The sequence below is a fragment of the Bidens hawaiensis genome, unplaced genomic scaffold, assembly GCF_021521415.1.
Source record: "Bidens hawaiensis isolate Kalapana, Puna unplaced genomic scaffold, B.hawaiensis_p1.1 tig00019953_1, whole genome shotgun sequence".
NCBI classification, from domain to species: domain Eukaryota; kingdom Viridiplantae; phylum Streptophyta; class Magnoliopsida; order Asterales; family Asteraceae; genus Bidens; species Bidens hawaiensis.
In genome coordinates, this window is record NW_027493034.1 from 114,063 (window position 1) to 129,869 (window position 15,807).

The window sequence follows — 15,807 nt, forward strand, 5'->3', positions numbered from 1 at the left end:
CGATCTTTTACGGTTTAATTGTCGGTATTATTAATGGGTTCTGAATTAGGGTTTGTGGGGGCTGATAATAATAATAATAATAATAATAATAATGATTTGGTTAAGAAGTTGAATATGGGTTTGGATTTGAAATTGAGACCGGAGGTTGAGGATCCTGATGTTGTTGAAAGATGCCCCAATAATCGATACGTGAGGGTAAGTAAGATTCAACTTTCATTTCCTATTCTTTTGTTTTTTTTATGTACTTGTTGAAGCTTAAAAGAAATAAAATAAGGTTTAACTTGATTGTTGTGGTTATTATGTTATAACGTATTTATCAGCTTTGTTGAAGCAGTATTAAATTGGGTTTTTAAACGTGTGATATGAACCGGATTATGGCCATGAATCATGGTTGTCAAAATCGTGACTTATCACTAATCGGTAGGGGTGTTCAAAAAATTCGGAATCCAAATCTGAACTGTACGAATATTTGGATATTTGAAATTTCAGATTCAGATAGTGATTTTGAAAATTTTCAGATATCCAAATTAGCCGAAACATTTTTTTAGTTATTAAATAATAAGTATTATTTATAAATTTTGGATATCCGAAATATTTTTAAAAATAGTTCTTTAAAATTTTTTGTAATTATTTTTTTTCCAGAATTCGGATATCGGATATCCGGTTTTGAACTCCCCTATTAATCGGAGGTTCACTATGGAATTTTCATCTAATTGGACAACTAATCGCTAGGCAGTCAGGCCCAGCGATTCTGGCCAAACAAGCCACACCATGTAAGTTCCAGTCCTGAACGGGTCGAGGACGGTTTAAAATCTATCTACTACAAAAAAGTTACACATAAAGATGTTTATAATATAAAAGTGAAAATTACATATTAAAATTCTAATCTGATTAATCACTAGTCGGTACCCCCCACTGCCCGGCTAGCGATTAGTGAGTTCTACAACACTGCCATGAATTGTTACATGATTTATTTTGTTTTGTTTATTTACCAGTTTCTTAGTGTTTCTTGTGTCCTTTATTCAGTATAATGAAATGCTGGGGAGAGGAGCATTCAAGACTGTGTATGACTTCTAGACTTATACTCTATTTTCCTTATGTATAAGTTTGTGCATCATATCATACTTGTAGATATAACTTTATTTTTTGCTAATGTAGGTCTATATTCTTTTGTGTTTTTTACATGATTATACTTATGTTTTCTGTTTTATTTGTTTGGTGTTGACAGATATAAGGGTTTCGATGAAGTTGAAGGCATTGAAGTTGCTTGGAACCAAGTGATGCTAGATGATGCTATGCAATCTCCCGAACATTTGGAGAGAGTTTATTCAGAGGTTCACTTGTTAAAGACACTGAAACATGAAAACATAATCAAGTCATATGTTTCGTGGGTGGATGATGAGAAGAAAACTATTAACATGATTACCGAATTGTTCACTTCTGGAAATTTGAGGCAGTAAGTTAAAGTTCGGTCTCTCTTGTTTTATACTTTATTTAAACTCTATTCAAATAAGGTTAAAACTATGTTTTTTTTTATCTTTTAGATACCGAAAGAAGCATAAGAGTGTTGATTTGAAGGCGATCAAGAATTGGGCTAGACAGATCCTTAAAGGGTTGGCTTATCTTCACAGTCATGAACCGCCTATTATTCATAGAGATTTAAAATGTGACAATATATTTGTCAATGGAAATCATGGTGAAGTGAAGATTGGAGATTTAGGACTTGCAACCCTGATGCTGCGTCCCACTGCCAAAAGCTTGATTGGTAACTGAGACAGGCATTCATTTGGATTTTTTGTAAAGTTGATAAAATAATATTTTATATTTATTTGTAATTGATTAATTGGATTTCAGGAACACCTGAGTTCATGGCTCCAGAGCTATATGAAGAGGAATATAATGAACTAGTCGACATTTATTCGTTTGGAATGTGCATACTGGAGCTGATTACTTGTGAATATCCATATAGTGAATGCAGAAATCAAGCTCAAATATATAAAAAAGTTACTTCAGTAAGTTTCCTGCCATGTGTTTTGGGAGTATATATATGATTATTGTGACTTAAAGTTGTAATAATCAGTTTCAATGTTTGGATAAACAGTGTTTGATTTTGATTATCTGATTATTCATGGCTAAATTAGTTTCATATCAATTACCGGCTGCAACAAACCTGTTTACCACTTCTTTAAACCTATTTTTAAGAGAAATCTACTCATATTTTGTGGGGCATCTATACATTTGCAAAAAATAAAAAAAAAACTTCATTTTGTTCGTTACTAGTATTCATAATTCAGAATTTTGTTAAACAAGTAGCATCCATTTATATTTATTAAAGCTATAACCGGTTACCAGTATGCTTATTACAACTATAAGTAGTTATAGTTGATTCAAACACACATAATGTGTTAATTGTGTTATCCAGAATGTGGATGTGTGATCTTGGTCTTTGTTTGTTGCAGGGTATAAAGCCTGCCGGTCTTTTGAAAGTCAAAGATCCACAAGTGAAAGAGTTCATAGAGAAGTGTTTGGTCCCACTGCCTCAAAGATTGTCTGCAAAAGAGCTTCTGAAAGACCCATTTCTTGACCTTGAAATTGTAAAAGAGCATGTACACGAGTCGGTCAACTTTGACTTGGTCAACCTGCCAACACCCAACGATTCTACCATGGACATTGACCGTAATGATAAGGTTTCATCTGGTAGCTCATGTATGAAGAACAACACTAGCATACTTGAGCTTCAGTGTCTCAATGAGAGGAATGATATCAGATTGAAAGGCGAAAAGAACGAAGATCACTCGGTCATGCTAACTTTGAGAATTGCTGATTTTAGTGGTAAGATTCGTTTATCTTAAATGTGCTAAAATGGGTTTCGATCGTTTTTTTTTGTTCTGACCAAAATGGGTCGGTTTGGTTGCCACTTTGAATTAAAACCGAAGGGCGCTCAAGAAACTGAAATTACAGAAATCAAAACCGAACAATCCGGTTTAAGTTAAATCTGATTTTATTTAATGTTTAAAAAAACTATTATTTGTTTGATTTTGCTATAACCAAAATCCGGAAAAAACCAATTTTAAGTAAATTATAAGAAACTAACAAATGATATGCCTTAAAAATTTTAGATCCGAATGTGTAATAACAATTAATTATTAATGAAAAAACGCCTGAAATTATTATCTTGGGCCCAAAATTTTTAGCAACCGGACTCGTTGCAAAAACCGAAAATCAAAAACCCAAAAACTGAATTCTTGGTTTTCAGTTCGGTTTGAGCCCAAAACCGGCCCAAACAACCATTATTTGATGCTATTTATTTTGTTATTCATGTTCTAAATTCTCTAATTTTATGTTAACAGGTAGCGTGAGGAACATTCATTTCCCATTTTATCTGGATTCCGACACTGCGCATACAATTGCTCAAGAAATGGTTGAACAGCTTGACCTACTGCACGAAGACGTTGCTATCATAGCAGAACTGATTGATGACATGATCTTGAAGTTCGTGCCAACATGGAAACCCTCATTCAAGAAGTCTGGTTCCAGTGGCGGTTCTGTAGTTGTTCAAAATGGTCAAACTGCAAGTGGGCCCACAAAGGCTGAAAACAATAATAATAATATTGGGTCGGATTATTCTTCGTCTACATATTCTGGTGATTGGATGAGGAGCTCGGGAACAATAACCAGTGATTCTTCAGTACTGTGTGAAGAAGAGAAAGATGTGTGCGAAGATTTGAAGCAAGAACTTGATGCGATTGAAGCTCGGTATCATCATTGGTATAGTGAGTTGCAGAAGTCTCGTGAAGCTGCGATTGAAGAAGCAAAGAGGAGATGGATGTCGAAGAAGAAAGAGTCGGGTTTTTGAGTTTGGTACACAGGTTTGTTTTTTGATTCGTGCGTTGGTTTTGAATTATTTACAGTTGGGTTTACGGTTTTGTTTTTAGAACTTATCAATTTGTTGATGATTGATTTGATTGCAAGGTCCATTGTTCGAATTTTTTCCCAGGTCAATGATAATAATAATAGGTACAAACTACAGGTGTCGGTTTTTTTTTTCTGTTTACTAGTTTTGGGTTGTGTTAAATCTTAAACGGGTCCAATAGCTAAAAGATGAGTTAAACAAGATGCAATGGGTCGAATACAGATTTGAGCAAGGGTTGATGTGAAACGGGTGAACATAGATTTTATGCTAAAGAAAACGAGTCAAATGAAAGATATTAGTTAAAAGAAGAACTTGATAGAGGTAAAGCGGGTCGCATAAAGAGTTTAGCTAAAAGAGAAACAGGTTGAATGACGATTTCAAGCGAAACAGATAAAAGAATTTAGCTAAAAGAAGCGCTAAACAAGCTGAAATGTTAAAAGAATATATATAGGTAAAACAAGTCGAATAAAGATTTTGGAAAGAGTCAAACAAGGTAAGATGGGTTGAACAAAGATTTTATTTTTAGCTAAAGAATGAGTTAAGCAAAGATGAAGCAAGTCAAATAGCAATTTTAGGTCAAAGATTTTGGTTAAAAGAAGAGTTAAACGGATTGAACAAGGATTTTAAACCAAAAGAACGATAGCCAAGATAAGAATTCGAGGAGAAACCAATCAAATCTTTTATTTTATTTATTTTTGCTAGAAGAAGAGTTACACAAGGTGAATGGGTTACAAGATTTTAATAAGGTGAAAGTCATCTAAAGTCTTTTCTAACCACACAACCTTTTATTTTTAAATCATAACAAATTTACAATTAGTACATTTGATTTTAAATGTTTTTCTAACTGCATAAAAATGTTTCATTTCTATATTTAGATTTATTGCAATCATAAGATCACTTTGAAATTATAACCAACTTATAACATAAAAAAATGCTTCTAAAATCAAGTGAGCATCACCATGAAAGATAACATGTATATGTCCAAATATTTAACATTATATACACCTTTGATTTACCATCTTAAACACAGGCTTCAATGGAACAGACGAATCGCCAACAAATCGGGCCAAAAACAGCAATCACTTATTGAACACCACTACATTTCATGCACTTACCAACACATTATATAAACATATGATCATTAAATCATCAATTACCGCTACCAATTCTCTTTGACAATTTTGGACTTCTCAAGAATAAACTTGCCTTCCTTATACTTTTGTGATTCCTCATAAGCCCGCTCGTATTTCCAGCCCAATACCTCACGGCAATCCAAGCAGTACACGTCAGCAACCGTGTGGAGCCCAGTCATCAAGTTCCTATCTTCTTTCGGGCCCATTGAAACATTCATTGCATGAGAAAACAAAAACGCTCTACCGTTCCTCCCCTAACATATAAATAAATAATAACAATTTTGATTCGAGGAAAAAAAAATGATTTCATACATACCCTTATAAACTTGAAAATTTTCGTATATACCCAACCAAAACTAAAGATATCATATATACCCAACTTTAAACAACTTTTACTTGGTGACCACCCTACCCGTTTCCATTATACTTGTTTAAACCCTATTTTTTATTTGAATTGTGATTAAAATCCTCAATAAACAAGCTATAAATTGGTAAAAAATCAAAATTTAAAGTTAAAGATGGGCATGCATAAATTTAATAAGTTTTAGAAAGATAAGAGTGAAATGGTCATTTATTGAATTGTTTTAAGAGAAAATTACTGTTTGCGTCCCTGTGGTTTCAGAAACGAACAATTCAAAAACAGACAATTTGAGTCCCCGTTTCCTATGTTTTAATGATTTGGGTATGTTTGATATTTTAACCACTTTGTAAGGCAATATATGATAATTTTAGTTTTGGATGGGTATATATGATATTTTTCACGTTTGTAGGGGTATATAAAATATTATTATAATTAGAATTTAGAGAAATCAGTAATCTGGTCACATCTGCAAAATTAGATTAATATTAATCATCCTTTCACTAAGAAACCAGTCAACAAGGTATTTTGCTCCTTCAAATGGATCAAGAACAAACATATATCATTAACCTAAGGGAGGTGTTTGGATTCGTGTTATAAAAGTGATTGTGCGATGTTGAATAATCATAATAAGATAATAAGCTGTAATAAAAACGGTTATCTAGAATAGTTATTTGGATATCCTCAAAGCAAGGATTAGTAATACATAGCATGACCCCAAAAAAACATTTTTGTGAAGAAAACACAGACATGTGAAATGAAAATAAAAAAGATAACAATGTAACGGAACTCACCAACTAAAATTGGTAGTTTAACCTCAATAACCAAATAGAAGCAGAATATGGTTATCCAAACATTAAACACCTATTATCCCAACTTCAAGTCGCGATAACAAGATCCAAAATGCAAATCTTTTGTTAAAAAGTAGAGCTCTCAAGACACTATTATTGCAACTTGAAGCTGGGATAACAAGTTTTTAGTGTTTAAATAAATTTCTGTTTGATTATGTTGAGGTTAACTAACAATATTTGATCAATTAGTTTCACGACACTGCTATCTTTTAGTTGAAGACTTTCATTTTCATTTCACAATATGAACTTTTTACTTCACAAAAGTGTCCTTTTAGTCCTGTTATGTATTACACTATTACTAATCACAGCAGAAGCACATCCAAATACTGTTTTATATAACCATTTTTATTACAGCTGATTATCTGATATTCTGATCATCATTATTTAACATCACACAATCACTTCTAAAAGACACATCCAGACACCCCCTTTAAATTATCAGATAAACACTTCTAACACACACACACATACAAACATCCCCCTTTTAAGTTATCATATAATCACTTCTAAAACACATACATCCAAACACCCCACTCTAAGTTATCACATAATCACTACTAAAACATACATCCAAACACCCCCTTTAAGTTATCAGATAATCACTACTAAAACACACATCCAAACACTGCCTTTAAGTTATCAGATAATCACTACTTCAACACACATTGAAGCACCCGTTAAAGTTATTAAATAATCACTACTAATATATACATCCAAACAATAACTATTTCTAAAAGACGCATGCAAACACCCTCTTTAAGCTATCAAATAATCATTTCTAAGCACCCCCTTTACGCTACCAAATAAGCATTTCCAAAACACACATCCAAACACCCCCTTTAAGTTATCAAATAACTATTTCTAAAAGATTAAAGACGCATCCAAACACCTCTTTAAGCAATCAAATAATCATTTCTAAGCACCCGCTTTAAGTTACGAAATAAGCATTTCTAAAACACACATCCAAACACCCCCTTTAAGTTATCAAATAATCACTTCTAAACACCCTTTTTTAAATTATCAGATAATCAGTTCTTAAAGACAAATCAAAACCACAACTTCTTGAGCATCAAAAACCAAGAAATACTGCTTTTAATAATCACAATTGTCAGCAAAATTTTCAAGTTTATTTCTCACCTGAAAAGCTTTAGAAATGATATCATCATGAAGGGCAACATGATTTCTACAATTACAGCAGCCATATAACCTCGGACCAACCATTTCAGCCATTGATGATCGAATCTGTTGCCACAATCAGATAAACCCTAAATACCCATATCAGATGATCATAATCAAGAAACAAGATAAACTAAAAAAAGCAATCTTTTTACCTAATATCCTACCAACAAGAAAGATTGATACTTTACTTCTTTATTCTTTAATTAAAGTGATTTTTAATTTTTATAGTACAAAAGGGTACAAGCTAAAATGGGTAATTGAAAATAGGGTTAACCCTAAATACCCAAATCAGATTAATCATAATCAAGAAACAAAGAAAACCAAAAAAGCAATCTTTTTACCTAATAAATATCCTACCAACAAGAAAGATTGATACTTACCTTGTTTTTGTTCTTTGATTTTCTAATTTTTATAGCACAAAAAGGTGCAAACTGAAATGGGTATTTGAAATAGAGTTAACCCTAAATACCCAAATTAAATAAACTCAAAATACCCAAATCAGATGATCATAATCAAGACACAAAGAAAGCTAAAAAAGCAATCTTTTTTTTTCCCAAACATCCTATACTTTAAGTGGCTTTCAATTATTATAGTACAAAAGATTGCAAATTGAAAATAATATTATTATGAAAAAGAATTAGGATCAGAGAAGCTTACCCAGTAACCCAAGTAGCTGAAAGCAGGATGGATGATTCATTGGAGTTAAAAGAGTGTATATGTATGTATATCGTGTGTCTTATTTAATTTAATAATAATAATAATAATAAATTATGGCAGAAATGATGACTTTTGTTTGTTTGATTGTTTAAAGGTAATCTATCTATACGGAAGCTTTCAAATCGGTGACGTGGGTATTCTGAATTTCAGAATTATGATTGTGAGGAATAAAGAAAGAGACTGTAGGGTTTGTTTTTGGCTGTGTCGGATTTCTCAAACTAATCATCCTTTTCTTTTCATTTACACCTTTCAAAACCGGCTAAAAACGGTCAACAACTCGATTTTTAGTGGTTAAGACGATGATGATGGTGATGATGATAAGATGAGTTTGGGTGATTCCAACTCGGTACATGATTATAAAGTTTGTTGCGTTTCTGGTTCAAAACATGTCGGACATCTGTCGGATAATTATTGATCAATTACCAGACATATCTATATACCCGACTCAAAATCCGTCTATGTGTTATTCAATCTTATCTGGTTGTTTTTATTATGTATATCTCAATTCTCAATAAAATACTTTATTAGTCACACACATATATATTAAGATTGTGTATTATGGTTTAACTAGTGAAGGCTGGTTAAACGTCATGTCACTACCAAGTAGGCAGTAAGGCTTTAGCTAGATACTCCTTAATTTAAGCGTTGTGGTTTAATCAATGATTTTGTATAACTAGCTGCCATGTGAAGAGAGGAAACCACCAATACCAAATAATAATAATAATAATAATAATAAAATTGGTTATGTGGATGGCACTAGGGCCTACAGCGTCGGGTGTTGTTTGGGGCGGTGCGATGTTCACGATGCCATCCTGCCTATGTGTCAAGGGCGGCGCCCCAAACTGGAACTAAAATATTTAGTTCAAAGCCACCACACTACCACAACGGCATTAGTGGTGGATCTGAGATTTATTTTTTCAAATGAGGTCTCCTTTTTTCGATGTTGATTGTTTATAGCCGAACGTTAAATTTTGGGGTGGTGGTCGTTTAGGTCAGATTAGGGCGAGTATTGTTTAAAGACGATGAAGACTCAAACTTTCTTTTTAAACTTTGAGATTTTTTATTAATTATCTGTTACTTGGATATGAGATTTCTTTATCTTTATATTTAAAAAATTACTTTTAAAACAAATAAAACATTTAACAAAATGCAAAAACTATCATTAGTAAGCATTAACTCGTAATGACTAGGTTTGAAAGCAAGGGATTTACGCTATATCAAAGATGACTCTCTTATAAAAGGTTTCACCTAAATATTTTTATGGGGCCCTAGTATTGAGGTCTCTGAACCCCTGAGTGGCATAGTCTATATTCTGTAGTACGTCCATCACTAGATGTTCTCAAATAGTCAATAATTTACATTAGTAGGCCCAAACTCAAAAACGACATGCTGTCTATATCCAACATGCCTAACATTCAAACAATGAAACAAGCACTTTAATAATGAGGCTATGGTAGGAGGCATAACCACTACCCAATGCCGGCGTGACAATTACCACTTATCACGTACCGTTTTCACATGATAACTCTTCTGACATCAATGAAACAAGTATGCTATAAAATTATATGTGCCTAAATACTTAAAACATATAAATAGAAAAAAAAGAAAGAAAGAAAATCACGTTGCTATATAATCGGGTAAACATGTGAATGTTATCGGCTGAACGAATATATCTTCAAATCCCATACCCGGTCTAGGGGCAGACAGAAGTAAAGGTTTGTTTTGTTTATTTGTTTTTTTATATATTAGTTGAGACACCAGTCTCATTTTAAAACATGTCCTCTTCAATCTTACTATTATAACTAAAGTTCACCGTTACTTGTGATTTTGTGAAGTCTATTTCCATTTGGGTTGGTTTATTACATAAGTGACATTTTTGTTTAATCTTAAAATTCCAATGTGAAATTGTGTTATCAATTCAACAAAAACTCAACATTAATATGTATTGCTATTTTCTTCTTAATTTATTGAATTCTTAATATGCATATTCTTTTGTTGTAGTTTTTAGGTAGTCAATTGTGTATCTTCTTCTATCCTTGAGTATGTGTGAAGCGAGCTTAACAAATTAGCAAATTGAATTCTATCTTGGTGTTTTGTTGTTTATTTTCTTTGCTTAATTGGTATCATTTGGGGAAATATGTTTTGGTGTTTGCTTGTTTCAGTTAGGTTGCTTGATCAACTTATCCTATCTTAATTCTGTGTATGATGTATAGTTAGTAATAGGCTAATTGCAATTAAAGAATATTTAATTTCCACTATTCGAAGTAAGGATATTAGTAGGGGCTCAACGCCAAATGTTTTGACTTTTTTATTACATTTAGAAATTACTTTCATACATTATCATTTTTTGACTTGTTTTTTTTATCTTTTTATTTTACATAATTGACTTGTTTTGATCGACTCATTTTTTATCTGTACTGACGAAAAATTATGGATATGTCACTGCCTGGTCCCAATCCCATGCCCCATTTGCTTTAAAAATTTTCACGGGTATGTGATGGGTTTTAGTACTCCAAGCCACAACTGCAAAATAAAAGCCAACACGAATAATCCTTCCAATTAGCTACGCTAACACTTTCAACGCTCACACTTTTGCAATCCTTTCAACACGTCCCTTAAATTTCTGAATTCTTTCAAACCTATCTTGAAATGGTAAAATTAATAATTAATAAGCACAAATGTAAGTCTAGAAGACATGAACTTCGTGTAGGATTCGTCTCATCTCAAAACTTACACCCCTTAAATTGATATAAAGGTTGTATAGTATAAAACATGGGAAGATGAATTCCTGATTTGGTAGTAATAATTACAATTTTAACGGTAATACCAACCCCATTAGCGTGTTTTCCTTATAAAAACACTGACTAGGATAATTCTCCCAATTCTTATCAATTGGGGGAGAGGCCCGCTTTGGGGCACCGTTCATCACCGTTGACGCAAAGATCAGAAGGTTGGTGGGGCCATTTGTTTTTTTTTTTTTTTTTTTCTATAACGGTTGTAAGTATTACTAATAAAAAGATTGTAATAATGTGACAATAGCCTTGAGTCTTCTAAGTTTTTCAATTGTATGAGAAGTTTTTGTGTTACCTAACAGATGAAAATAGTTATTAAGAATGGAATAGTTAAGTTAGGTAATTGTGGTTCTAGAAGAAGCACATGGGAAGTATCTCCTCACACTTCAGTGGTAGACATGGACATGTGCAACTTTGACTTCCCTACCTCTTAACTGCCACCCATGCTTTAATAATATACACAAAAGTCTTGCTTAAGCTTAAACATGTGACACAAAGGTTTCAACTATGAGTTGTAAAGTTGGGTACCGTAAAACTAGATCAAATGTTTCCTTAAAAAAATCATTAATGTTGTTGACAAAATACATAATGATAATAATAATATGTAGAAACACTTAGGTTAGAAAAAAACCACTGTTAATGTTTTAATCCAACTATGAAAACTGCAACATACTCTATTATAATGGTATACAAAATTCCTTATTTTAAAAACAACTTCTAAATCTGTCATCCATGTTCTTCATCACCAACACCTATGTCCCTCAAATCATCTGATTTCCAAGAGACAAAATATATTGCACACCCCTTTAAATAAGAATTGACTTGTTGACTTTAACCATTTCTTTAATGCCTCATATATTAAGTGGTTCAGCCTCCAATTCCCTCACTTTATCTTGCCCTGAAACCATTACATATTAATTAATTTAGCAATTTATCAACCAAACTGAAATTAAAGATAAAACAATGGAAAATACAAAACATACTTGATCTTTCTGCAACCCCCAAAAGGCGCCTTTGCAACATCGAGGCAATGAAGAGGAAAGCAGAGCACATTCCAAACATCATAGTGATCGGGAATGCATCAACCTTAAAAAAATAAAAGAAAAAATTATTAATATTGACTCGATGGTATGTGTGAAAGAGTGGCAATCCCGTCGGGTTGGCAGGTTGAACACTTGACCCTGTATATTGATTTGTGTCAAAAACACCAGCATCATCAACCCGAACATACATGGTCAAATGGTGTAAGTGATTTATCTATATGAGTCAAACGGGCTTTAATAGTTGTAAATAGGTTAAATTGATCATAAACGAAGTGGCCAGTTGAGTGTTGACCTTATAAATATTTATTATTTATGCTAATCTTAAACGAGTCGACCTGTTTAAGTAAACATGTTAAATAGGTGAACCCAAACACAACCCGTTTAAATAAATAAGGTAAATAGGTCAACCCAAATATGACCTGGTTAACAGGGTTAAAAGTAAAGATCCAAAATCTGCTTATTGTCGTGTTTTGAGTCATGTCCTAACTTCCACCCCTGATATCTGTGCACGTGTGTGCGCGCACACACACACACACACATATATATAGAGAGAGAAAGAGGGAGGGAGAATACTTACATTATAAAGCACGATGCATACAAATATATTAAGTGGAATTCGGAAAAAGTTCATAATTGTGCTTCTAGCCTCTTCGGGAATGTATTGTGACCTCATTTTCATTATAGATGGCCAAAATAAACCAACACATGCTTCAAAAACACAGAATCCAAGCAGTTGGATACACCCTGCAAATGTTATGCTTCCACCCTTCTCTTTAGAAGGAGCCACCAAAAACTGTTGAAAAAATAAAATAAAAATCAGCATGCATTTATATACTTTCATAGTTTCATTAGAGTAAAATAAGGTTTAACATTTATATACTCAAGGTTAACATACACTTGTGATGACAGGAAGCAAGAGGGATGCAGAAGAGATGACAAAAACGATTTGCATGTAGCTTTCGACTTTAATTGATGCACGGGCCAAAAGCCGAGAAGCCAAAGAACTTCCCAACATAGAGGATAACATGAAAATAGAGAAAATAAAACCATGTGGAATATCTTCACCATTTGGGCTCAAAGCAGGAGTCCACAAAAACACAAAAGTGTACATTGAACCTTCAAATAGAGATTGAATCGCGCCCAATAATGCTATCTTTTCATCTGATTAACAAAACATATAGAAAATTATTATATGAACAAACAACCATAAACTAACTTAAGACGCATATAGCATATCACAGGGTGAGAAACATCACACAACAGTAAATTATTGTGAGACTAAAACAGCAAACCTAAATTGTTTAAATTTTTTTTTATCAATGGACCATACTTATAAAAGTTTTGACTTCTTACATACACATGCGTATATTTTTTACATAAAAACCATTATATTAATCTGTTCACATTTTTTATAGTTTTCAACTGTTCACCTACACTTTATGTAGGTAGTTAATACAGCCAATACATGACCTTACAAATGCACATGTTTTTTACATAAAAACCATTGAATTAATTTCTTCATGTTTTCTGTAACCACTACACATGAGTTACACATGTGTAGGTTACACACACACACACACACACATATATATATATAGAGAGAGAGAGACCAGATGCAATTGCTACAGCAGCTCCCCTAAATTGGGTCGTTAAATCCTTGCTTTCTGACGGGTCACCATAGTTTTCGGTCCAAGTTGATAGAATAACAGCCATGCCAATGGCAAGAAAGATTGAAGCCGCATCAAAAGGAGCCACGGGCCCCAAAGCCAATGACCCGACCAACAGATTCCCAAACAAACCAGCCAATATAGCAACGAGCCCATTTCCAAGAAATATTGCTTTGGAGAATGTTATCGATAGCCATTGTTGCTCAAAACCCCTCTACAATATCACATTAGAATCAAGCACATAAATTTATAATTAGAGTATATTACACTTTCCAATTTGGAGGTTGTGATTTTAAGCAAAGGTAATTACAAAAAAACATCATTTATCTGAAAATTTCTAACAAATTACGTCTTTTCTACTAACTGATGTTTAGAATTCTGTCAACTTTTTACAAAATGTCTGTTCTGCCGTTACATCTAAATGACAAAATGTGTATTTTCACACCTAAAGGACGAATGTGTAATTTACACCAAAACTTTATTATCTGAACTTGATGTTCTGATAAACAAATTCTAAGTATATACCAATTGCAACAAATTTTACTATCCAAGAGTAACAAAGTCACCTGTTTTACAACAAAATTTACTGCATTTTTTGGTCATTTATTTGTTATTTCAATAAATATTCAAACAGAAAAAGCGCATCCAAACATGATCTTCTACTGTGGATGTTGTTATACCTAGTTAACTGATTCTGATTATTCAATTATCACACAATCAACTTCAAAACACACATCCAAAAACCTCTCACCTTGTTGTGTTCAGCAACAAGCCATGATTCAAAAGCGGAAAACAATAGAGAAGTTGCAATCCCTCCCAATATTCTTCCCACCATCAGAATTCTATACTGAGGTGAATGCTTGGTGATGCAACTCAAAATATAAGTTATGCAGTAAGTGACCGAAGCTCGTTTTCGACCACTAAATACAAAAGAACACGCTTCAAGTCAAATTTACAATAATCAAAATAATAATGTTATGAACTTGATATGAAAACTAGTGATCTTCATGAAGAGATGCAAAATTACTGTTTATCGGCTAAGGATCCAACAATGGTTCCAAACAGCATGGAAGATCCAAATCCTGCAATAAACAGCTGCCCAATATCTCTCCTTTACCAAAACCGTAGGTGGTGTAGAGATAGTACACGTACGGTCCCTGCAGCCAATCACCAGCTGCATCCACAATAGAAATTGGCCTAAATAAGCTTAATATTTTCATAAAAAAAACTTCAATATCCATTTTATGTAATCAGAATTTGAGCAATACTTGTATTTGTTGCATTGATTCAATTATGTATGTACTTAATCAGCCAGTGAGCTTGTATGGTCATCAAGATCAGTCTATCCTAGGCACACATTATGGATCAAAGAACACATCAAACTACAAAACACTCCCTCAGCTGAGCTTAAGCTAACCTAGATCTACAAAAGCTATCAACTTTATCAACATTCACATCAAATCTTGAACAACCCAGATCTAATTAACAGCAAAGATTCACAAACAATAATGTAAAGAAAATGTAAGAATAATAATAATAATAATAATAATACCGACCCATCATGAGGGAGTAGACAAGGAGGTAATTGTTCTTGAAGGAATTGAAAGCAGAGGGAGTATTGATCCGATCTTTGTTGTTCTTGCTGAGCTCCATTGTTGCAACAACAGCAGCAAGACCACCAAACACAATCAAGTAGAACAACTCCATTCTTGATTTGGATTTGGATCTGATGAGAGTGTGTGAATGGAAAAAGGGTGGACCAGAGATGTTTACAATAAAAATCTTAAAAGTGTGTTTGAAGTGTGATGGAAGCCTGGATTTATATATATATATATATATATATATATATATATATATATATATATATATATATATTGTCATCAGTTGGTAACGGGAAGGGATAAAACTAGCCCCACACTGTTCTGGCAAAAGGGCGTGTCGGTGAGTGGTATGATTTATTGATTTATAATTTTTTAAGGATAGATACAAAATAGTAAACGCGTTTATGCTGAGAAAACATGCATCAACACTGGTTTTTTTTGGTGATTTGATTTGTGTAATGGGTGGGTGGGTTATTCAAGTTTTGTGTTGTATTTTATGATTTAACAAGCGTGATAGGGGTACCATTCGGTTCATGAACCCGAATCTCAAGAC

General features: G+C 33.1%; 2 protein-coding genes and 1 pseudogene across 4 annotated transcripts; 1 reads left to right on the top strand and 2 right to left on the bottom strand.

Moving 5' to 3' along the window:
• Positions 1 to 80: 80 nt before the first annotated feature.
• On the top strand, positions 81 to 3,860 carry LOC143559633 (serine/threonine-protein kinase WNK8-like). 2 transcript variants are annotated; one of them, XM_077048146.1, is made up of 7 exons: positions 81 to 195; positions 1,027 to 1,064; positions 1,229 to 1,456; positions 1,545 to 1,765; positions 1,855 to 2,012; positions 2,460 to 2,832; positions 3,351 to 3,860. In XM_077048146.1, the coding sequence occupies exons 1-7, from the start codon at positions 115 to 117 to the stop codon at positions 3,854 to 3,856; spliced, it is 1,605 nt and encodes a 534-aa protein (XP_076904261.1). In that variant the 5' UTR covers positions 81 to 114; the 3' UTR covers positions 3,857 to 3,860. The 2 variants fall into 2 exon arrangements, with proteins under 2 accessions (XP_076904261.1, XP_076904262.1); XM_077048147.1 differs by lacking the exon at positions 1,027 to 1,064 and having other exon boundaries at positions 120 to 195.
• A 1,039-nt stretch (positions 3,861 to 4,899) lies between these two features.
• On the bottom strand, positions 4,900 to 8,142 carry LOC143559634 (protein yippee-like At4g27745). Its single transcript, XM_077048149.1, has 3 exons — positions 8,092 to 8,142; positions 7,393 to 7,520; positions 4,900 to 5,300 (listed from the first exon to the last, which is right to left on the bottom strand). The coding sequence occupies exons 2-3, from the start codon at positions 7,483 to 7,485 to the stop codon at positions 5,073 to 5,075; spliced, it is 321 nt and encodes a 106-aa protein (XP_076904264.1). The 5' UTR covers positions 7,486 to 7,520; positions 8,092 to 8,142; the 3' UTR covers positions 4,900 to 5,072.
• A 3,623-nt stretch (positions 8,143 to 11,765) lies between these two features.
• On the bottom strand, positions 11,766 to 15,360 carry LOC143559635 (uncharacterized; annotated as a pseudogene). The gene is made up of 8 exons (XR_013139974.1): positions 15,210 to 15,360; positions 14,681 to 14,827; positions 14,405 to 14,573; positions 13,597 to 13,867; positions 12,882 to 13,147; positions 12,564 to 12,779; positions 11,927 to 12,029; positions 11,766 to 11,841 (listed from the first exon to the last, which is right to left on the bottom strand). The product of XR_013139974.1 is annotated as an uncharacterized LOC143559635 (transcript).
• Between the last annotated feature and the right edge of the window lie 447 nt (positions 15,361 to 15,807).

Excerpts from the sequence above, each read along its gene's own strand:
- LOC143559634 (XM_077048149.1), bottom strand. The coding sequence starts at position 7,485 with ATGGCTGAAATGGTTGGTCCGAGGTTATATGGCTGCTGTAATTGTAGA. Across the intron at positions 5,301-7,392 it reads TCATTTCTAAAGCTTTTCAG|GGGAGGAACGGTAGAGCGTT; the intron begins GTGAGAAATAAA and ends TTTATATGTTAG.
- LOC143559633 (XM_077048146.1), top strand. The coding sequence starts at position 115 with ATGGGTTTGGATTTGAAATTGAGACCGGAGGTTGAGGATCCTGATGTT. Across the intron at positions 1,457-1,544 it reads ACTTCTGGAAATTTGAGGCA|ATACCGAAAGAAGCATAAGA; the intron begins GTAAGTTAAAGT and ends TTTATCTTTTAG. Across the intron at positions 1,766-1,854 it reads CACTGCCAAAAGCTTGATTG|GAACACCTGAGTTCATGGCT; the intron begins GTAACTGAGACA and ends ATTGGATTTCAG.